We start from the raw sequence: 23206 nt of genomic DNA on the forward strand, positions 1-23206 counted from the left end.
AATTAAAGTCTGTGCTTATTGTGAATATTCATAATTTCAGGAAATTGCTCCATGATTCTTCCACGCTGAACAACCCAAATTATTAGTTTTGAAAAATACCTCCTTTCCTGTATGTTTCCAGTTTATAACAGTTAACTCAGGACTAAACTTCCTCATATAACAGAAATTTATAAAATATGTACAATGTAACGTTTGGGTAGTGTAGAGATAAGGATGTTTTTCATTAACGGCCATCTAACTTGTGATATCTGAACTTGTACAATTAATACATTCACACAGCATGGCTAAATAGCATTATTAAATTGTGTCAGCATATATTTGAACTTCTAAGAGTTTAACTCACAAGCTTGTGACTAACACTACCACTAAAAAAGAGCCTTCAGTCCTTAAAAAAATGAGAAAGTGCCGCAGATACAATCCAACACTTGCAGAAAATAACAAGCACCCAAAAGCTTAAAGTTACAACCCATCTCCCCACCAGCAAATAGAAGAGCTTTAAACTCTGCTAGTTTCTGTTAAAGTAGCAGAATAGAAAAATAAAGGGCTTTAGGGTGAAAACAGAGGAAGTTGAAGTGCTCTTTAAAATGTCTAGAAGGAGATAATAAAAACACACTTAAAGAGAACACAAAGGAAAGCATTAAGGCTTAAAGATAAAGATGCAAGTACTGGAAATTAAATGGGCAAGGGCTTGATTTGAAAACAGGGAAGGCAATTATTTTGACGTGAGTTTTGAGTCGTTTGAACAATAGAGAATTTTCAGAAATAAATGTCTGGTTTCCAGAGGACTGTTGTCTCTTACGGAGGGCTGCACTGAGTGCTCTAAATGAATCCCTTTCAGAGCTGCTCCGCTCTCCCGGGCCCGGCGCGGTGTCCGCGATGCCCGCGGCTCCCACAGAGCGCACGTGCGCCCGGGGCACGTGAGCACGCCCGGCTACTTGGTCTCCACAGCGATTCTACTTTGTTACTCCCACCCAACAACTTTGTGTTGCCCCTTTCTTTCCGCCGGGGCGCCCACGGGGACGGCGGGCGCTCTGCCGACGCAGCCTGGGCCGGGGCGCTGCCCGGGGCGTCCCGCACCGGAGCAGGGCGCTGGAAGCTGGGGAAATTCCCTGCTGGAGCCGGCGGTGGGACGGGGACACTTCCACCTTCTGAGGTAACGGCGACCTGCTGACACGAAGCCCGGGAACGCCGCGCCCGCGGGAGAGGCCCCGTGCCCGTTCCAGCCCCCGTGCCCCGCGACTCCATGTCGGGAAGGCGCGGGACGAGAACGGTCCCGCCATGGAGGCGGAGTGACGCGTGCGCGGCGACCGCCCCGCCGCTGGGAAATGCGACCGCCCGCGCTCGCCGTACAGTGCAGGCTGTACCAAACCCCGCTGCTCCGGCGGGGGAGGCTGCGATCGGAAAGTGACGGAGCGCCGGGACCCGTCGGCCCCAGCTCATCCTGCGGCCGGCGGGGAGAGCCTGGCGGGGAGAACCCGGGGGCGGCGGCGCCGCGGGTGAGGCGGCGGCGCGGCGGCGACAGCACCGAGCGGGGCCGCGGGGCCGCGGCCCGACCCCGGCAGTGGCGGCGCCGGCGGAGGGGCGGGGTGCGAGCGGCTTTGGGTAATGGCAGCGCTGTGAGGACGGAACGGGGCAGCGACCGCGGCCGAGGGCAGGAGCGAGGGAGGCCGGGCGGGGGTCGCTGACTCGGGCCCCGGGCCGCCAGGTAACGCCCTCGCCCGGCCCGGCCCGGCCCGGCCCGGCCCGCCCGCAGCGCTGAGGGGAGGGAGCGCGGCGCTCGCGGGGAGGTGGCGGTCCCGACCCCGCCGGGTGTGCGCGGGGGCGATCGGGCCCTGCCCCCGTCCGGCCCCGGAGCCGCCGCTGGCCCCCGCCCCGGGCCCCCATCCCCCGGCCGTGCCTGTGCGGCAGCGCCCGCCCGCCGCGTCCTGCCTCGGGTCCTGCCCTTGCCCCGCGGCGAGGGCGCGGTGCGGCCTCTCCGGCGGGGCCGCTCATTATCCGCTGGCTGCCCCCTCCGCCAGTTTCGCTTTTGTTTTGGTGGAGGAGAAGGTGGGAGCGGGGCACAGGGCGGGGGCGGGCAGCACTGGTCACCTGTTTGACGCCAGTGCTCCTGCCTGTGGCTGCGCACCCGCCACGGGCTTGCGATGCTGCTTATCGAGGTGGTTAAACAGCTTGGAAATTTGGGGCGTTCTTTGATGCTGGATAGAATGCTATGCTTATTTCTGTAAACAAATATGTGCAGTATGACAGTGTTGTGTTTTAAAGAATGAGGCGATGGAAGCAGCATCCTTTCATTATCGTGCCGAGTAAATATGTTTCAATAACATCTGTTTACCTTAGGGCTTATCAAACAGGTATGGCTTCCCACGCTCTAATAGTCTAAACCCTAGGGTAGATATTCTGCCATACTATAGTTCTTACCATGATCAATACAAGACATTTAATAATTGAAGTTGGTGGGCTTGTGCATTCCTGACACTGGAACACAGCATATCCCAAAAAACCCAGTGTCTTACAGTAAAAGTTACACCATACTTGTTAAAATGTCTGTAAAACACATTTAAATTTATATTTCCATGAAAGTTATAGGAGAATGCCAAGTAACAGTTGTCTTAAACTATTTAACTCCAGAATTCTTGGATGACCATGTGGATGCTTTACACAGTATTAGGTTTTAATCATCCTGAACATGGTGATACTGATTGGGATCACCATGTTGGTATCACATTGGGATATACTGTAGGGAGAACGTTTTCTTCTCCCCTCCTTCTTCCCCTTGGTTTTGCTTGTCTTTGAAAAAAGGGTTCTTTTACCTTGGATGTACCACGTGTGTTTCCAAGACAGCAACTTCTAGTGTAGCACAAGTACAGCTTCATTACCACAAGCACTTACTATGATTTTTAATGTCTTTTGTGGACCATGATTATTTTTTCTTGGGGCCAGCTGGAAATGCTCTCGAGTTTTCCATAAGAGGGGTATTAGGGCTTTTTGAAGATTACCACTTCCCCCTCTCCCGTCCTGGAAGTGAACGTGGTGTGCCTCTGCTGAGGTTCACGTTTCTATGAAACATACATCAGTGTGTTTTTCAGCTTACTTTCTTTGGTGGATCTTTGCTTTGTCACTTCTCACTGATTTTTCTGTGTAAGCTCCTGCTGACATATATGGATTGAATTAATAACCATGTTACAAATATCACAACACGTAGTGCAGAGGAGCTTAGTTAGAGGGGTGGGTTGTATGCATGCTAAAAGTTGCATCTGATTTTATTGCTTTTTTCTTAAACTGAGAAGTGATCTATCCTGTGAGAGATGGTAGTGGTTAAGGTAGTAAGCTGGTTGCTAAGCAGTTTTTAGCGTGACATTTGATTCTTTCCCTTAATGAGGTCTGCCTCTTGGGCTCAAAGTCTGTCACTAGCTTTCTACTTTCCCTTCTGACCTTGAAATTTTGGAAAGACGAGTCACTTGTTCATCTGTTTGAAATGGAAATAGAAGTATTCTTTCCACTTTTTATTGTAGTCTTACAATGTCGTGTTTCTGAGCAGGAGCTAGACTTGCTTTGTGCATGGAATGTCACACATCAGGTCCTTTCTAGATTAGTGGAAATGAGGCCTTCACAGTTGTCTCTTTTTAAAATTGCCTTATTTTTCCCCTAGTTTTATTTAGATAATTTAATGTTGAGTGGGGTTTTTTTTGCAATAAATCTCTTCTGCTGTTTTTGCTAGGATATTACTAGCACAGCTTCTGTATCTTCAAGCCGTGTCTTACTTGAAAGATGTCACTGTCCTATTGCACAGTGCAGTAAGCTGCACAAGCTCTGCATATTGCCCTGTGTTTTTCTTTTTTCCATCCCAATCAAAGCTCTTTTGGGTTTTGTGGCTTTTCAAATGTAACACCAAAAATGTCTCATGAAAGCCTGAGGTGAACATAGGCTGAACAAACTGACAGTAGGAATTTCAGATACTCTGGTAATAGTTTAGTTTGTTCTTACCCCAAATTTTCTTAGATACAGTTGAAACAGTCTTTGAATAAAAGTGATAAAAGTGAACAAATCAAAATTTATAGGAAAGTTGTTTTCTTCATGTGACACTCTTAAATGAATAGTTTGGTGAGATAATGAACTTTACAAAGCATGATGCTGTTAGATTAGTTGGTGTTTTGTTATAGGCTACTCATGCCTATGGAACAATAATGTTCCATTCCAAAGCATTAAAAATGAGGGATTGTGAGCTTCATTTTGGAGGGGGTGGGTGTTCTTTGTGTCACTCACTCATAGTGGTGCAATGGTGTACAAAGTTTAAATTTAAAAATTCAAAGGAAGTGTATTTTTTTTTAATGGTTGTGCAATGTTTTCTGACATGTTTAATTCTTCTACAGATTAACACTAAAGCCCCACAATGTCCTTGAAACCACGAGTAGTAGACTTTGATGAAACATGGAACAAACTTCTAACAACGATTAAAGCTGTTGTGATGTTGGATTATGTTGAAAGAGCAACGTGGAACGATCGCTTCTCGTATCCTTTAAGTGAAAAATCTGACTTAATGTGTTTGTGTGATGTGTTTAGCACAGAGTAAACCTGTGTTATATAACAGTGATCTTGAGCAGCTTGTTGTTAGGCTGCACCTGTTATTAGGACTGTGAATAAGTTGAAAGGGATGGGAAATTCTGCATATTTGGGAAGTAATCTATGTGCAAATCACCATGCTGATAAAAAGTAAACTGCTCTCAGTTTTAGTCACTTTTGGAAGCTCTAATACTTAGCTTATGCTGAAGCTGTTCTTACAGGTATTGAAGGTCCCCTATTCTGACAATGAGGTTTTCTTGTATGTTTAAGTGTTTGTGTGTAGCCGAGGAAATACCCAAGACAGAGAGCACATCTTTAAAACTGGGATGTGGGGGATGATGAGGTTGTTCTGTGTAAAGATTTCTCCCTCTTCTTTGCGTTTCTAACTGTACTGATAACTACCATACTAGACATTTCCACAGCAAGGATTTATTAAAAACCTTTCTTCCTTTCCCTCCACTGTTACTGCCTTATTACTCATGAAAGTTAAGGTATATTTAAGAATAACTACTCTTTCTGCATTTGTATGATATTGCTGTTCAAGTCACAGCTGTACATACATTGTTGTAGAGGAAAGGTTTGTGTTTTACATGTAAAATGGACCTGTAATATTTTGCAATATTTAAGTTTCAGTGTACTTCTTTTAAAAGAAGTATAATGTTTCTAACCAGTTATACTGTGCCTTGTGTCTTTATATTCATTAGCCATTACATCGTGGTGAATAATTGGAGAATTTTAGGAGGCTTTGCACCTCTTCTGCAGGGATTGGTCACAGTTGGGTTTAATTGCAAGGGGGAAGAATAGTTTAGATATATTAATTGATATGTTAATTCTTGTGGGTGAAAACAGAAGCACCTGAGAAGATCCTTAGACATAAGTTTTTACCAGATAAGCTTATTCTGTGGGTGGAGGCTTGACTCCAAAGTCTCATCTCATTCTGAACATGTTAACTGTTTCTCAGAATTGCTTTCCCATGTGCCTGTGTTTTGAGCATGTGTATGTGTATATGTACATAGCTCCTAGTTCTTGTGATGTTTTGTGGTGTAATAATCTTAAAGAGCTCTTTCATTTAAAAATTCTGTAATTAATTTCTGGGAGCATGATGTGCCACCTTGTACTGAAGTCAACTTCAAGTGACTCCAGAATTTAAAAAAAATTGGAACTAATTAGGTGGGTACTTACATGCTGAGAAGTTGTTCTGCAGTCATTCTTTCCAAGCAGTTTTTGAGGATTGCATAATTCAGTCTTTATCAGGTGGTTAAATTCTGCAGCTTAAAACTTTAAACATTTAAACAAGGGTATCTAAAACAGATTTGAATATAAAATAAGAATTGTTGCAGGAGATGTTGTATTGATTCCTCATCACACTCTTTTGCTTACAACTTCTTATGTGGAGACCTTGCACACGAGTTTGCTGTTGATCCTCTTTTGGGATTTAGTCCAGTTGATTGAACATCAGAAAAGGATTGCTTATGAATAGCAGACTCAGGAGCAGTCTTGGAATAATCATTTGGCATGTAACTCTTAAGACCTTACTTAGTATCATCTCTTAATTACTTTCCTTGGAAAGTGGCACTATTAGTGCCTGATTTGGCACAGGCATGAGCCTTTTGGCTTATTGTCTGTGGCTGAATGGCCCAAGGAGTTTGTGTAACTTCCAGCTTGAGTGTTGGTTATTTAGTATTTCTGCTTCCTATAACCAAACTTGGTGTTTTAACACAAGCTGCTCAATGTGTGCTTAACAACTTGGAACTGGTAGTTCTATACAGCTGGAATAAAAGCTTTTTCTAGGTTTTATACATAAGGAAGACTTTAAGGATATTTTTTAAAAAAATTGGTATTTAGAAAATACGTCATCTTGTTCCTTGTTAACTTTTTATTCTCTCTTAAATTTAATTGGAGTAGTGTTTCTAAACATCTACAGCAGTTCTAAAGGAAATGTTCTATTAACTCTTTCTTATTGCTTAATCAGCACAATAGAAAGATGGCAAATTATTTCAATAAAACCCATTAATTTTTTCAGTAAAACCCATACAGGTTATTTCATTGATTATAGTATCAGTTGATCTTTGTACTGGATAGTCAACACAGTGATGTGGAAACAAAGGATAAGATACAGCAAGCAATCACTGTTTCAATCTGCATCAGTGTATTCTAAGAAGTGTTAGCTTTTCCTTGTGCTGTTTGGGGCAGCTGAGATCCAGTGGAGTATGGAAGCTGACAGTATTTTAGGGATGACAGGCTTATACTGCACATATTCCACTTCTAGAACTAATTTTTGCCCCACTAGTTCCCCAGAACTTGTTTGTCTTAACATAGTGTTTCCTTTGTAACTTACGGTAATTTTATTGTTAAACATGGCTTATCTTTAAATAAACATTTTACCTCATATTTGAAATGCTAGAATGGCAATGAGCTGGGAACCACAATGTTGTAAGAGTTAAAATCTTCTGGAAAAGATCACCTGAAAGACCATATGTCACTTTATTTAAAATGTGAGTCATCCTAATCCACCTTTGACCTTCAGATTTCCTTTTAAGATTCTCTGCAGAAAGAAATGTGTATGAACTTGTTTCATTGTCTGGTAAATGAGTGACAGTTATGTCTCTGTTTGAGGTCTTATTGTGAATACATTGTATCACTTTCAGGACTGCTCAGTGGGCATAGGAGTGCTTTTTAAGTTAAGGCTTAGTTGGAGTGGTAGATAGTTCCTCTGTACTTTGGTAACTGCCTTTTAACTAGAACTTTTTTGAACAGGTAGAACATCAAGCTCTTCCTGTTTTTGTCTTGGGATTTCTACCCCAATAAGTTAACATAAAATCAACAGTTTCCCAGAGACAGCTGTTCTTCAAACAGAATTATTTTAAAAGTATGCAGCATGGCCATCTGCTTTTTTTCACCATTTTTTCTCCAAATTTGTTCTCCCTCCTCTGATGAACTGTTTTGCAAGGACCCTATGATGAACCAGAAACTTAAACATTTATCTTTAAAAACAACTGGCCAAGAAGGAAGAGTAAATAAAGTTCGTATGGTCGTGATTCTTTCCGACTAAGTCCTGAAAATCTCTACAAATTTTGGTTCTGTTACAGAAGATTGATAAATAGAAATTTTTGCAAAGCTCTACACTGGTTGCCCAGAGAAGTCTTAACTAGGTGCTTTTTTTAACTCCAATGACAATATTTGTGAGTTTTTATAGCCTTGGATATAGTATTTTCTTGTTGATAGTAATTTTGTTGTTGTTCCTTCTTAGTTTGGAAGCGCTTCAGTTTCCCATTGCTGGGTAATACCCCTCAAATAGCAACTACCAAAGCACTTAAGGGTCACAGAAAGGTTTTGATGTTCTTGTTCTCAATACTGAGTGAAGGCCCCTAGGCAGCAGTTTGGCTGCAGCTTCCTCTGGCCTTTCTCACCCTGCAAAACTGCATGCTGAACTGGAAGAACAGATGGCTTTCACCATTAAAGATAAATTATTGAACAGTAAAGTCTTCTTCCTGTTGTTCTATGGGACAACAGTACAGGAAAAATATGCTTTAAGTTTATGGGGTAAAATACCAGTGATGATTAGTGAGATTTTTTTCGGAGATTTATTTTTGTTAAGAGAGTCAGAACACTTTGAAGATGACACTTAAATTTGGATTCAGGACTCAGAGATAAAATGCATACAGAAACAAGTACAAATTGAGCAAGAAAGAACAGTTTTGCTTCAGTCAGATATATTCCAGTCTCATGATAACTTTTATTTTGTATAATTCCAGAGAAACTTGATTTCCAGCAAGTAGTATTTGGTTTATACAGGAGGATTAGGTGTCTGCTCAAGTGCTTCTGTGATTAAGCTCTTAGTTTGTGTATCTGCTGATACTAAACACAGTGGCAAATGTCAAGAAAAAATACTAGATTCAGCTGTCTTCATTTGTAAGAAGGTTGTTCTCTAGAACTAGGAAAGGCATGTTTGGATGATGTGCATTTTCATGAAGGAGTAGAGATACCATTTTCATTCTTAATTAGGATTATTAAAACTGAGAAACTTGTTCACAAGATAAAATCAGAGATATTTGTTTGGTGCTTTCATCAAATAAACTGCCTTTGCTATATTCTTGTGCTGGTGTGGTGAAGACTGCCTCTTTCCTCTGAATTTGTAAGTTCTTGTTGTAGAGATCTGTAGTTTGTGGTGATTCAGGTAGTGTAGTTGTGGATCAAAAGAGAAAAAAGTCATCCCCTTGGCTTGTGAGCAAATTATTAAGATTTCTAATTCTGAGATTAATTTCTCAAAAATAATCTTTGCATAATGAAGAGGCTTGTGGCTTGAATTATATTGAGGATGCATTTGGCTACTCACCATCCTTAGACTGAGAAAATTTGTTGGAGAGGGGAAAGTGTAAAAACCAATTATTCTTTTCAATCACTTTAATAGAATATTTCATTCTTCACTATTTAAGTTTTTGATATTTTATTGGTCATTACTTTGCAAGCTGGTGTAGTGCAATGGTAGCTGCTGTTACAAAGCAGTGGAGGTTGCCCATTATGTTTCACAGTGTTTCCATTTAACACTTTTTGCTGTTCTGAGGAGAATTCTAGCAAAGATGATCTATATGAGTGAAATAATGTACTCTAATTTAGATTCTGGTTGGGGTCTCAGATTCCAGTTGCCAGATAAAGGGTTTTTTCCTAATTAGTTCTCCTGCATCAGAATCTTCTTTGTTTTGAGTAGTAACTCTATATAAAAAATGAAACATGCATTTGGACAAGCTGTGTGAGGAGAGCTTGACACTGTTCTGTAGATTAGCAGGTGACTCTTCAACTGTCTGTCCTCTACCTCCTTTCACACAGGCATGTGCTTTTTTAGGGTAGACTAGAGGAAAGATCTTGTGTCTTCCCTTGATTGAAGTGATATACTAAATTATTGATTTCTACCATGGTTGGCTTTATAAAGTGCCTAGGCTTAGTGCTTAAGCCATGTTTGAAAGTAATTCTTGCACAATCTCTCTATTTCCCACAGTTGTTCATGTGAAACTTGACCTAATCTTTGCTTGACTTTTCTGAAAGCAAAGTTCTCAGTTATAACTTATCTTCCTCAAATTACTCTTAAAACTTGATACAAACCAAAAGTGTAGCTCTGCAAGGTAGTTTAGGGACAAAACCACCTTAAGGATGGCTTAACAGGTTGGTGCTGCCTGTTTAAATTATCAAGTACAACTGTTTTTTGTGGCTGTGATCTAAACAGGATTACCAAAATTATAATAATAGTTAAGAAGAATACAGACTTTGTTTTATCCACACCACCATTGTGATTATTTAATTTTCAGTGTCCCCTGAAATTGTTTTACCTGTGGAGGTGAGGGCAAAATGCAGGGACACTAAGTTATTTTGGACTCCAGGATGGAAAACTTGAAGTCAGCTTCACCACGTTTGCTCTGCTCTGTACTTGACTAATCATGTTCTTAATCTAATTAGTGCTTCTTTCCATTATATGAGAAGAGTTTCAGTTCATGTTGGCTGCAAATGCAGAAGAATGCTACATGAAAGCTGCTTTTCACCTTGAGATTATTGTATATTATACATGGCAAATAAAGGGTAGGAGCCACATCAGTATGGGGCTATCAGAAGTTTCAAGATCTTAGCTCTAACATTGCCTCAGCATTCACTATTTAAAATTTATTATCAATGCTGTAAACTTGGATTTTGCACAAGCCAATAGTTATATTAATGTCAGAAAATTATCCATTTTATCTTTTTTGCTTGATGTAAAAAATCTCCAAAACCTAAACTGCATGTGTGGAGAAGAAAGGGTTCTTTAAATCATAAACTTTGTTGATATATTTTCAGACTTTATTACAAACCTTGACTTTGAGCCCAGAGACATTTATGCTTTGTGTGTGGCTTATCCTGAACCTCTTGGAGAGAGACTTTATACTGAGACTAAAATTTTTTTGGAGAATCATGTACGCCATTTGCACAAGGTAACCTGTACAGTTCCTGATGTCCATGTAGGTGTTCTTCATCCTTTTTTTGACTTTTTGTAGGCCTTTATGAGACTAAATCACAGATGACAGAGTTGCAGAGACACAATACTTGTATATATGAAATATGTAACACATGTCACAACATGTACACAAATGTAGGCAGGTATTATAGATACCTATTGATATGCAACACAAAAGAAATAATTTTCTTTCTAAGCCAACAGTTATGGTTTATGCAATATATTCATTGGCTTGAAAAGCAAGTTCTTTCTTTTACATTGAATGATTATAATCAAACAAGTTAGAGAAACATCTTCATTTTGCAAATGTTCTGTAGTTTGTCATTAGCCTTCTGTTTCAACAGAAATGTATCTGCTCTAGTGTCTTGGAAACTGATTGTATATACTCTTAAAAAATAAACAAAACCTTCTGAAAGATGTGAGAGATAACACAAACACTTGGGAGGAGAGGAAATAATGGCAAATTATTTATTATGACAACAATATTTGTATGTCTGTATAGCTGTGAGTTAACTTCTGTTTCATCAGCTAAGACAGCAAATTTCATTAGAATTATGATTCATCATGTTTAGTAGATAGGACAGATGAATGGTGCCTCCATCTATATCAGTAAAAAGAGAAGTAGATTTAAATAAGATGCTTATTGGTGTCTTTAGTGTCTTTATAGGGAGCAAAGCATTGCAAATTCTGCAGAGTGCTGCTAAATGGCCTCATGCTTAGGTACCAAGTATTTGACAAGATAGACTGGGTGTCTTAATGGGCAGTTCCACTGGTTACAGAGAGGATAATTCTGGCACTCTATAGACTAAATCAATTCAGTAAACTAGCAGAGAACTCTGCCAAATCATTTCTTCCTCATTTATTTAGTGAGCTAATGAGCTCACTTAGGATAATCAGGCAGGTGCCAGCATAGTGGAAGCTTTGGGAAGTAGCAGAAAGCATACATCAGGTTTTTAAATTGACTATCCACTACTTGTCTCTGAGATAACGTTGGAAAACCTTTGCAAAATGCATGCAGCAGAGTAAAGCATTCTCAATTCTGTTTTATCTACCAGCTTTCTTCTTTCATAATTTTTTTACCCTTTTTTGCATTTTTTGCATGGGCTTCTTTGCTGCTTGAGCCAGATTTTAAAATTATAAATTCTAGAGAGAATTAAAGTTGAATTCCTAGGATCTTGTCCCCTGTCACCAGTCATAGTAATTAGTTTAAATTGTTGAACTTCCCTGAAGTATGAATCTATTTTGATTAGTTCACTAGCTTTTTAGATGATGATTTGCTTAAATTTCAAAAGATTTGGGCCTAGATTTGAAAAAGTTTAATGCTTTTTTTTTTTCATTTACATGTATCTGTGCTTTGTTAATCTTATTTTATTCTGTGATTCTTGGTAAGCATGAGGACTTGGCTCTCCAGTAAGACATAGTGGTTTTAAATGGTTATAGTTGGGCAATTCTTCCAGTGTGCAGTGCATGTGGCTGGGTGAATATAAAACTGATCTGTGTCAGTGAGAGAATGGTTCTGTGAGTTATCTTGCCAGTTTGATGTGAGAATATGAACCAGGCTTATTCAAGCAGGTATTTCTGAAAAGATCAATAGAAAATAATTCGGTAGAGAGATTACTATTTTTAAATGCAAAATAAAGCAAGTCCAGGTGTTCTAGCTGGCTTACCAAAACTTGGTAGTATTAAGGTGTGTTAGCTTTTTGGTCATTGCCACAATTCTGAATATGCAAATACTATTCCAAAATTGTAATCCCATGATAACTTCCTAAGTATGTGTGCTATTTTCATACTAATTCTGGTGTGTGGGGTGTGTGTGCCTTCACAGAGAGTTCTGGAAGCTGAAGAACAAGTACTGGTTATGTATCACAGATACTGGGAAGAGTATAGCAAAGGGGCAGACTATATGGACTGTTTATACAGGTAAGCTTTGCAAAAGAGTTGTTAAACCTTTGAAATTAACATGAAATTTAACATGATCTGCAGGTTAAGTTGAAGAGTGTTGAGAGAGAAATAGATGAATATGCCTCAGGTTAATTTTGGAGAGAATATAGTTATGGTAGCAGAACATGAGCAAAAAGGAATAATGCCTCAACAGGTAAGTATCCAAGACAGTTCCTAAAATTCTTTTATTACTAATATATTCTGCTTGATGTTGCAGTGCCAAATATGTTGGTGCAACCCTGCAGTGTATAAGCTCATAATCCTAGGAGTTCTACAAGGATGGCACTGTACTGCAGTTTGCAGTTGAACCAGCATGGTTTGAGTCAAACCTTTAGGATATTCTACTTTTTATGAATCAGTTGGAGTTCTTTTCTTATTGCATGCCTGCTCTGAAACAAGTACCATAATTTAGTTGACTCTGTTGTATCCCAGCTTCTAGTTTGTATAATTCTTCTAGCAATGAAAACTGATTAATGTCTACAGGTGATAATCTGAAAATTATTTTCAAATAGATTCCCTTAAAATTTAATTAGGCTTGCATCTCTGCTTCTAACCTGATAGGCAATATTTGAAACACTACTCAGATGTGAGACACTTTTGAGCAAAATTCCTAAAATGTGAGATCGATCATGGAATTGGAAAATGAGTTGAATCTTTTTTTCAGTGTTGATTTTGGTTTATTTTACCTATCCTCCTTGGTGCACTTTGCTAGGAAAACAAATCTGGATTCAGTTTGAAAATGAAAATCCCACATGTGCTTGACTAAACCAAGGTGACAAAACTGGTGGAATAAGGAACACTGAAAGAAACTTCTTCAGATAAATAAATAATAATAAATAAATAAATAATAGATAAAACCATTGCTGGACAGGCCTTACCAGTGTCTTTGTGCTGTAACTGGTTTCACAGGTACTTTAAAAAAATCCAGTCTGTGTACTTTAATTTCAAGTGATTGGGAAAGTTTCCTTATCCAGTAAATTGAAATTAAGTCATTAAAAAAAAACCAAAAAAAACCCACAACAAACCCCAAGTGCTATAATTTTTCGTAATAAAATCCTGAAAACTAAACACACATGGTGCAGCTTTTGCTTTGTTCCATTTTATCTTTAAAATATTTATAATAATAATACCAGCGTATCGTGGTATAGCAATTTTTAGTTGTACATGCTACTTTGTACGTGCTGATGGAAGACAGAGTAAGTGAGGGGAGTGCAGGACTTTCCTTCTTAGCAAGTGTAACGAGAAAAAGCAGATTGGCAGCTGTTGGCTTTGTTCACATGGGAGAAGATGGGAAAATGCCAGCAAGGAGCCTGCTTAAGGCTGGTGTTTGAGGTGTTCCTAATGTCCTCCCAGGTTTTATATGACAGGGAGGCCTGGAGCCTTCTAGAGAGCCCTGCATTTACAGTTCCTGGTTGGTGTCCATGCTAGCACAGGTTACAGGACTCTGTAGGAGTCTGAAAGTAGCTCTGAAAGTGGCTGCTGAACTCCAGTTTGTCATCACTGCACTTTGACAAGTCTTCCTTCTTTGGACTCTGTGGTGTCCTAAATTCTTTCAAGTTCACAGGATTTCACAGTGTGTTCATCCTTTCCTCCTTTGCTTGGCTTTTGCCTTCATGTCAAGAGTGTTCAGACATTTCTGATCTGGTGCAGCCTCTGAAGCCTGAATCTCTTAAAGTGCTTCAGTAATCTTGCTCTTCTCACTGTCTGAAACTGAGCATCTCAAAACTCCTGGTTAGATCAGAAATTTAAGAAACCATCTCAGTTGCTTCATTTAAACATTTCTAATATAAGAAATATTGTAAGTGTCGTTGGGAAATGTATTCAAATTTTTTCCCAGTTATCTGGGAAAGGAAAGAATGGTTCCATTTAAAAATGTTACAATATTTGTTATGTGGGAATACTGAGAGTCAAGAGGGATGTTTTAGCAGGTCTTGCACAGAATCCATTTTGTGTTCTGTATAAAAACTATGCATACAGTAGTGAATACTGAATTTCAAAATAGCATTTATAGCATTTCTTCTTTATAGCTGTTACTTAAAATAATTTCTGACAATTCTTCTCTTTAAAATTTGTAATCTGACTGTTAGCTAGTTACCATGACCTGAGCAAGAGATCGTAACAGACAAAAATTTGCCCTGTTAAAATGAGCAGTACTTCTGCATTTCAGTCTGGGAGAAACATAGAAGAATAAACAGCACAGGTAGAAGGAAATACTTTTAACTTAAATATATACAATAGTAGGCATGTTTTTCTATCATTAAAATAAACAATTAGCACTCTAATACTAATCAATGAGTTTAGGAGTTATTTTGCACATATATGTATGTATGTATGTATGTAACAAGCGGTGCATGTTGAAAGGTTGGATTCTTACACAAATATATTGCTCACCAAGAAAATGCTGACAGTGGTATTTCAGGTTCCTGTTTGATCTGTTACCAACACTACTGTTCTAATGTGATGGAAATTCTTTCAGTGTCATTTGGATTGTAACATTTTTCTACAAATAGCAATGGCATTGGTTTAAGGAGATGATATATTTTGTGATGTGAAAGACATTCCATAATTCTGAACTTAATTTAAAAAGCCTTTTATTTTTGCCTGTTTTGATGAGGATATCCTTATTTCTATAGGTACCTCAACACACAGTTTATTAAGAAGAACAAATTGACTGAAGCTGATCTTCAGTATGGTTATGGAGGGGTGGATATGAATGAACCTTTGATGGAGATTGGAGAGGTAGGTATCTCTGAAAGTGGAGTTGGCTATAAACAGTATTCAGAATGCTATGAGATCAGCTTTGTCCTTGAGAATTTTCACTTTTTTATGTCACAGAAATATTGTAGATGTAAGCACTGTTCCCCTTGTAAAATGAGATTACAGTTTTGGTGCAGAAAAATAAGAGTGACCTCGCAGGGAAAAGAAGCAAATACGAAAACTGTTGGAAAACTTGGGTTTAAAATGTGATAATAGAAACACTTTGCAAAGAAACTTTAGATTCTTAAGTGATACCACTATCTAGAAAACATATTGAAGCAACAGTATACTTCTGGTTTTGGAAGCCCTTGAAATATTAGTTTTTAGGCTTTTATTTCTTGATGTCATAAAGTATAAAAGCTTTTCTTGAGAATCTTAAGGCAGTAAAGTTAATATCTGTTCACAACTGGTATAGGATTAGGTTTATAGCAGTCACTCCTTTGTCCTGAAAAGTAATGGAGACTTAAGTCCTACACTCATGTATTAAATTACAGCACTGTTTTGGTGAATTCATTGCTCCATTTCTTGACCTACAAGGCACTTGGCAAGATTGTCAAGTCTTTGTTTTGAAAGCATTCACTCTTTCATTATGGTTCCTGTTGGATTCTATCTTTTATTCTTTGGATTGTACAAGGGCTCTAGCAGAAGTCAAATTATTTGTTGTTCATCACTTTAGAATGGAAATTACTGTTTATGCCATTTTAGATGACTGAAATGATCTGGCCTTTATCTACCCAAGGGCAAACATGTTTATTTTATGTATAGTTCTCTTCAGTCTCAGCATGAAGTTACAGAAACAATGCCCAGTATTTTTAGAAGCAGAACTGCACTCTCTGTTCTGAAGTTTCGGTCTCAACACAACTCTTGTGTGGTAACAAAACTTCAGGAGCTTTTCAGTAATCTTAAACAAGTCCATTCTTGCTCAGTTCTTCTGAGGGGTGTAACAGTAGGTCTGTACATGAGAGCAGAGCTGTGTGTGTGAGGTGTCGGCACAGCTTCAAACAGTTCTTCTTCCCCCAAGTGTTCCAGACGTTCAGTAATTGTACTAGGAAATATACAGGATGAGATAAGTTAATGAAAATAGTCTGCCAGTGCTTGCAAGTGCTTGCTTTTTTCTTCTCTGTATGTTATGAATGCATGGTGAAGGACACTGCTTTTCTGAGTTGAGTTCCTATCACTGATTTCAAACTCCTGAGTTTTCAATGGCTCTGTGGGAGCCCTGAGCTAGAAGATATTTAAGATGTGCTTTCTGGGCTTTTTCCCTCCAGAAATAGGTTCTGGAAAATGGAGAAAACTGCCATGTTCAGTATTGCCAGTCTAGATGGAGAAGTAAGATGAGTCCCTATTCTCAAGTGGGAGAAACTGTCTTGAACTAATACATCAAGTTGCTGGATTGATCTGTCTATAGTTTGACAAGAAAATTCCAATAGGTGATTTACTTTGCTTCCCACTGGTAGCTCATATGTCAGAAGGACCATGCTAGACACCACATTGCAGAATTGATCTGTCTGAGGTTGTTTCTCTTCACCTCATAGTCACAAAATGTGTCAGTTCTTTTCCAATTTTTTTCCCTCCTTTTCTTCTGTCTCTGCAGAGCTGGCTTCTTTCAGCTGGCTTCTTTCATTCTGTACTGGATGAGTTCCTGTTGTCTTAACTGTTCTCCAGCTACTCTCCACAAGATGAGACAGTGAAAATCACTCCTCAGACAACTTTGGTTTCAAAACATGATCTGTGTTTGGATTTATAAGCAAACCTTTACCTCTCCTTTAGCCTCTTATGGTGCAGTTGTGTCAGGTTTACTTTCTGTATTGCAGCGTGGGTGCTGAATAGCTGTGACAGTTGGAGCAAGTTGATTTGTCTGCTTTTTAAAAAGGAAATTTATTTCACAGAGTCAAATTGGCAGTTGATAGCTATGTGCCTGCTTTCAGTTAAGACATACCTGATGGATAGTTTAATTTTTAAATCTAATGACCTGTTAGTTGTATCAAAGCTTTCTTAGAAGCAGTATTCCCTCTGTCCTTACTGAACTGTGCAGTTTTATTTTTTCCCAGTCTGCTACTTCCTGGCAGGTGTTTTTGGAGGTCTCCTATGTGCAGTTATTCTCTGTATATAAGGGATCACATTATCCCTTTTGGGCTTTAAATCTGACTTTGATTCAAGTGCAAAAGCTCATTTGAACTATTGCAACTGTGTTTTTTAAAATGGTATATCTTGGGAGCAATGGCTTCACCCATAAGAACTGATGAATTCTGGAATTGATTTGAATTCCATTTGAAGCCAAATGTTAGCTTGCCAGTGACTTTGCTTAAGATATAAGCATCTTAGTTTGGAGGTGTTCTTTGTGTGTTGGATGAAGGGATTCTGTATCTTTGACTGTGACCTCTGACAGATTGGCCAAGAGAAATTCCCTTTTGTCGACTGAGGCTTATTTTGCAATCATTGTTAGAAATACTGGTGTTTGTACACATTCAGACCCTTTGGTTAGAAAGGGATGTTACTTACCTATTACTGTGAAGGTGTTTTGTTTATGTGTAGTCTCAAAATCTGCCTTTGTAACCAACTCCTTGTTTGGAGTCCTTACATGCATTTGAGAATACTTGGAGTAGAACCAAGGAATGAATCAGGTCTATGAGATGTGTAGGAAGAATGCAGGCTGGGAAGCCAACATTCACATACTGCCTGACTAGGGAAAGAAGAGCTTACATAACAACTGGATTTTTAAAATCCTGAATGGGAATTGTGTCATCTTTGGTATTGTTCTGAGTTTGGTGTGGTGGTTTTTAGGAGTTGTTTTAAATGTACTTTTTATTGATGTAAACTTGTGTTGTGTCCTGACAGCTAGCTCTTGATATGTGGAGAAAATTAATGATTGAACCACTGCAGGCCATCCTTATTCGGATGCTCCTCCGAGAAATAAAAAAGTGAGTGTTTGATTGTTTCTTGCTTTAACATAATGTGGGGCTATTGCACTTTTTGATTTACTTGGAAAATCTGTGGACTTTGACAGAACTGTTTTGGTTCTTCTAAGGTAACTTCTTTTCTGATGGTGATGGGCTATCAGCTTTTCTTGTTGTAGCTGTGTATTTGTGGCTTTCATGTGTAGAAAAAGGCAGTGAATTCCCTGTAACCACAGAGCAGTGATCCTTCTGTTTCAGCAACCCTTCTTATCAAGGGATATGAGAGGAGTTGGAATGAATGTCCAGCTGCCATAGCTTTTGCCTTTTTCTCCACCTGATGCTATCTGCCTTTAGCTTTTGTGCTGTCAGTCAAGTTAAGGACCAGGCCTTGGGCAAAGATTTGCCAAAGCCAGAGAACCTGTGTTTGCATGGAACCCAGAACAATTCTTGCAAGTGACAAAGCTTCTGGGTTTCTGTTTTTCAGATCAGTACCTTCACTTAACATTTTTGGTGTTTCACTTGAATAAAATGAAGATAATTAATTTTTGTAGTTTGAAGGAAAGTTATTATTTTATTTCTGAATATCTTTTTTTTTTTTAATACTTCTAAACAAAGCCAAAGAGCTTGGGACTTGTAAAGCTTTGATTTAAAAAATTTATTTAACTTCTAAAGAAGCTAATTTATGAATAAACAGAAATTCTGGATCTACTGCAGATCTTGTGCATAGTTGCAAGTTTCATCAGTTTCTGCACTCCTACCACTGTTTAGGATACAATACTCTGGAGTTGTCTAATGATTGGGGTTTCTAAAGTGATTACTCAGGTGATCAGACTGATGCAAGTAAACTGAGGTTTTTTGGCAGATTGAGGTTCCTTGAACATGCACTTGGTCAGAAAAAAATCTATAAGGCATTGAAAACCTAATTTTAATAGTTAAAAAAAAATTTGTATTTTTCATTCCTGAATAAAATATTTGACAACAAAGAAATGGATATGATGTCTCTTTTGGATGGCATTTCTGAAGCCAGGAAGTATTTCTTTGCTTTCACTTGTTGAATCATGGTTCCTTTGTAACCAGGATTAATAGTGCTTTATCCATTTTTACTTCAACCATTTTTACTAAATGGAGATTCCCTAATTCATGGTGAAGAACATTCTCCTTTGTTACATCAAGCACAATGATGCTGGAGACTTGTCTTAATGTATATATTTCACTGGTGGGTGGGAGTGGAAATGTGTGTGAAAACCTTTTTCAACAGGTATCTGATGCCCCTTAAAATAATCGTCTGTATTTGGCTTGAAGCTGATCGCAGCCCTCCCCAGGGCATTTAGATCAAGGCTGTCACTGGCTTTTGGAGGTGTTAGATCTTGAGACTGTAACAACTTGAAATAATTTGTTACTAAACTATTGGGAAACTTTGAAATAAAGCTTTGGTCCTTGTCTCTAATGGTTGGATTCGGATTTTTCCCCATTCTTTATTAGGGAGTCTTTTGTGTGATCTCAGAGAAGTTAATTTAGTTCTGCTTCTCAAAAATATACATCCAGTAATTCATATTAAGTTTCTTCTAGCCACTTGCATATCATTTAATTAATTACATATGAGAGAACTATTTCTTGTAGCTGTTTTTGTCCCTGCTGTCATGAAATGCAGTGCTTCCTCTGGGGATTCTGAGGATGGCCTTTGCATGTAACAATAGGCTTGTTGCTTTTCTTTGCTGTAATTTCTGTGGTCAATACAGTTTTTAAGAGGCAGTTTGAAAGATGCTGCTGCAAGTGATCTAAATGTCTTTTAGTATTGAGTTCAGTAATTCAGGGATTAAACAAGGTGGATATCATAAGTTACAGCTGACAGACATGTAAGAATATGCATGGGAATCATATACCTTAAAAGTTTTAATAAAATTGATAATACATGTATATGCTTAAAAACTCCTCTATTCTACACCTTCCTCATAGTGGTTGTTTGTGCATGGTTCAATGCTTAAAAAATTAAATTAATGTAGCTGAACTACTTCTAGGCAGGAAGTTTGTGTAGCATAGAACAGTATGTGGAGTTGATAACCAACAGTATAGTCAATTATTGCATATAAAAGTAGCTTTCTTACTGTAGTGGAAAAGATAGGGAAGCAGAGCCACAAATTCTTCTTTCAAATGTTACTTTATCAGTGTATTTAACTGGATTTTTAAGAAGATTTCTGACTACAGCCTTGAGCACACCAACTTTTTAGAAGCTATAAGCTTGTGCAATACATTATGCATTAAAACTGACAATAAACTTTTTTTTTATACATGAAAATAAAGAAATACAAGTAGTGGCTTGTGGCTCAGCTGAACAAGATGGCTAAACTGATCTAAGAGTTTACTGACACCAAAAAGGAGCAGGCTGTGTGCTCTTCTACCTTTCATGTTCTGAATTTGGTGCTCACCTAGCACCTAGTCACTAGTTCCTTAGTGACCCAGCTGAACTGCTAATGTGACAGAAAACCATCTTGGCTAATGTTTCACCAGGCTGGCACAAATCAATTCAGCAAAGCATTAGATGAGTGCCAAAGCAAAGGAAGAGAGATGGAGGGCTGTGACTGAGCAAAAGGGAACAGGATTAGCTCCCTTGAACAGCAGAGAATTCTTAAATCACTTAAGCCTGTCTTGTCTGACTGCACTCCTAGTACAGAGTTCTGAGTGTAAGACTTCATCCCCCTTCCTCTAGCCCAAGCACTCCTCCTACAAAGTGAGCTGAATATTAACTTAAGCATTCTTGTTTCAACACTACAGGAAGCTGACAAGGTCTTGAATTGTGAGAAAATTAATCTATGAAATTCTTAAACAGAAATAATTTGGAAATTTCTCAAGTGCTATCTTAAATGACAGTGTGATTAGTACAGACTAACTGAGAGACTAACTAACTTCTCTACTAACAATAACTAACTCTTTCTGACTAACTGGACCTATTCCTGTCTAAGCTGATACATTATCTGTACCATTTGTTTGAAATTAAAGCTATTGGAAGTTCTTTTTTAAAATGTTTGGAACAGTCTCATCTAGTTGACAATGAATTCTGTAAGTAATAGGCCTTGAAAGACCCTTGGTCTGACACAGCAGAGCACTTTTGAGTGATGGAATCTTCTTTTAATGAATTTGATATCTAATTATTGTACCTGAAACTTTAAAAATGTTCTTCTTTGGGGCTGTAGTAATACACTGTACAATGCATGTTGAACATCCACTGTTAGCTTGAGCCTGAAGATAGGAACAAGATGGAGTTAATATAAACCAGCACAACTTTCTTGTGTATGTGTTTTGTAGCTTTCTCCATTTCTTTTGGAAAAAAATAACTTGTCACCACCTGAATTAGTGGAATTTGTGTTTCTAGCACTTAATCTTTTTATCCAAATTCCTTTCCTGTACCCAAGATATCCTATGACATCCCTGCTTCAACCTGTGTTGCAGTTGCTCTGTAGCTTTATGCATCTGTATTGCTTGCTGAGTGCTGCCAAGAAGGAAAATAAATGTTTCATAGACTTCTACCTTTGCAGGGTCACCAATTCCATTTTAGTGTGGCAGTTGTTCTTACTACTACAGCTTTTGTGAAAGTCATCCTTAAAACTTCTGTCAAATTTTTTTGACATTTGCCCTACACATTCCTGGGAGCAGAGTGCCATTGGTGTAAATAAAAACCTGAAATGGCTGCCAGAGCAGGCAAGGCCTGTTCTGTGCTGGGTTTGTTTTCATTTATTACCTTTAGCCATCTGACCTCTGCTTCAAAAGCTTGTTTCCTTCCATCCATCTTTTCCATGGAGCATGTCTCCTGTACTCATACAGTTCTTTCCTAATGTTCCTTTGAGTCCCCCTTTGGGTCTGGGCATGACTTCCCCCTCCCCTCCCACACATGTATGGGCTAAGGTTTGAACTGGCCTGTGAACTGAGCAGAAGGAAGCTGGGGCTTGAGCTGTTCCTCCAGTGATGCTGCTGGTGTTTGTGTACCAGGTCCAGAGCCCTGCATGTGCCAGCTGGGCTGGGCTGTCTCTTGCCAGAGCCCCATTTGTATATTTGTATAATATGCTCAGCTTTTAGTTCTGTGCCTTCCTGTGCTCCATGGCCTAGCTCTGTGTTCAGGCTGCATGCACCCTGCAGCTCTCTGTGCTCCTGGGCCCCTCTAGGCTGGAGCTGCAGGCCCAGGGTATGTGGGACTTCTCCCTTCTGTGATACTGTGCTGCTGCCTCTGCCATCATAAACCAGACCCTGCAGAGAGATGTTGGCAAGGATGCCATTACATGTACCCAAACCCAGGTTTATGCCATTGTTCGGCTCCCACAACCAGAGGAAATCTTCCTGTTCCCTGTGTGAAAAAATCAGACCATCCCTGCTGGAACCCATCAGTTCAGTTCATTTGTAATGGTTAATAAAAATCAGACCATCCCTGATGGAACTCATCAGTTCAGTTCATCTGTAATGGATGATAAAGCTGCAAAAACCATACAGTGACTGTTCATTATCTGTTAAGAGAGCTAATTCTTTACACCTATCCTAAGCTTAAGTTTTCAGAACAGAGAAAGCAGTAGTGTTTGAAAGCAATATCAATGATTAACAGTTGTGAATACATGAGGATGGCCTGGTGTACATAATACAATGACTGCTGGTGTGGCTGTCCTGGTAAACCTCCACAGCTCACAGGCATCCTCTGGAGTTTTTCCTGATTACAAACCAAAATAAATGACATTAGCAAAATTAGTTCTCTCCCATTTCATCTCTACCTATATGGGTATATGGTAATGTTTGTCTTCGATGCTTAATCGTAAATACACTTTTGTCAATCATATTTTAGTCCTATTTAACACCTTAGGAGTTAGAGAATATTTTTTACTTAGTTGTAAAGTACATATGAGCAGTGGAATTTTTAAAGAACTTTTTGTGTTTTAAGAGGAAGTCTGTGCTGTTTTGAATGCTGGTTATTTCCCAGTCTTTGCAAAGGGCTGAGCACTAGTCTTTTTAGCATGCAAAACACTCATTTTAATTACTTCTATTTTCACCTGAATGGAACTAAAGACAACATTTTCTTCACTTCAATTCCTTC

General features: G+C 39.0%; 1 protein-coding gene across 4 annotated transcripts in view; it reads left to right on the forward strand.

Annotated features, from left to right (window-relative positions):
* Positions 1-999: 999 nt before the first annotated feature.
* The window catches only part of CUL2 (cullin 2), a 44436-nt gene continuing 22229 nt past the window's right edge, over positions 1000-23206 (forward strand). The window contains exons 1-6 of one of the 4 annotated variants that reach the window (XM_077173042.1): positions 1000-1153; positions 4371-4509; positions 10415-10517; positions 12366-12460; positions 15115-15220; positions 18077-18159. In XM_077173042.1, coding sequence (XP_077029157.1) covers positions 4391-4509; positions 10415-10517; positions 12366-12460; positions 15115-15220; positions 18077-18159 — 506 coding nt within the window. In that variant the 5' untranslated portion in view covers positions 1000-1153; positions 4371-4390. Of the gene's footprint in view, positions 1154-1317; positions 1706-4370; positions 4510-10414; positions 10518-12365; positions 12461-15114; positions 15221-18076; positions 18160-23206 lie in introns of those variants that run through there. The other 3 variants (XM_077173037.1, XM_054629018.2, XM_077172952.1) reach the window with 3 other exon arrangements.

Source organism: Agelaius phoeniceus, chromosome 1 (assembly GCF_051311805.1).
Source record: "Agelaius phoeniceus isolate bAgePho1 chromosome 1, bAgePho1.hap1, whole genome shotgun sequence".
NCBI lineage: Eukaryota > Metazoa > Chordata > Aves > Passeriformes > Icteridae > Agelaius > Agelaius phoeniceus.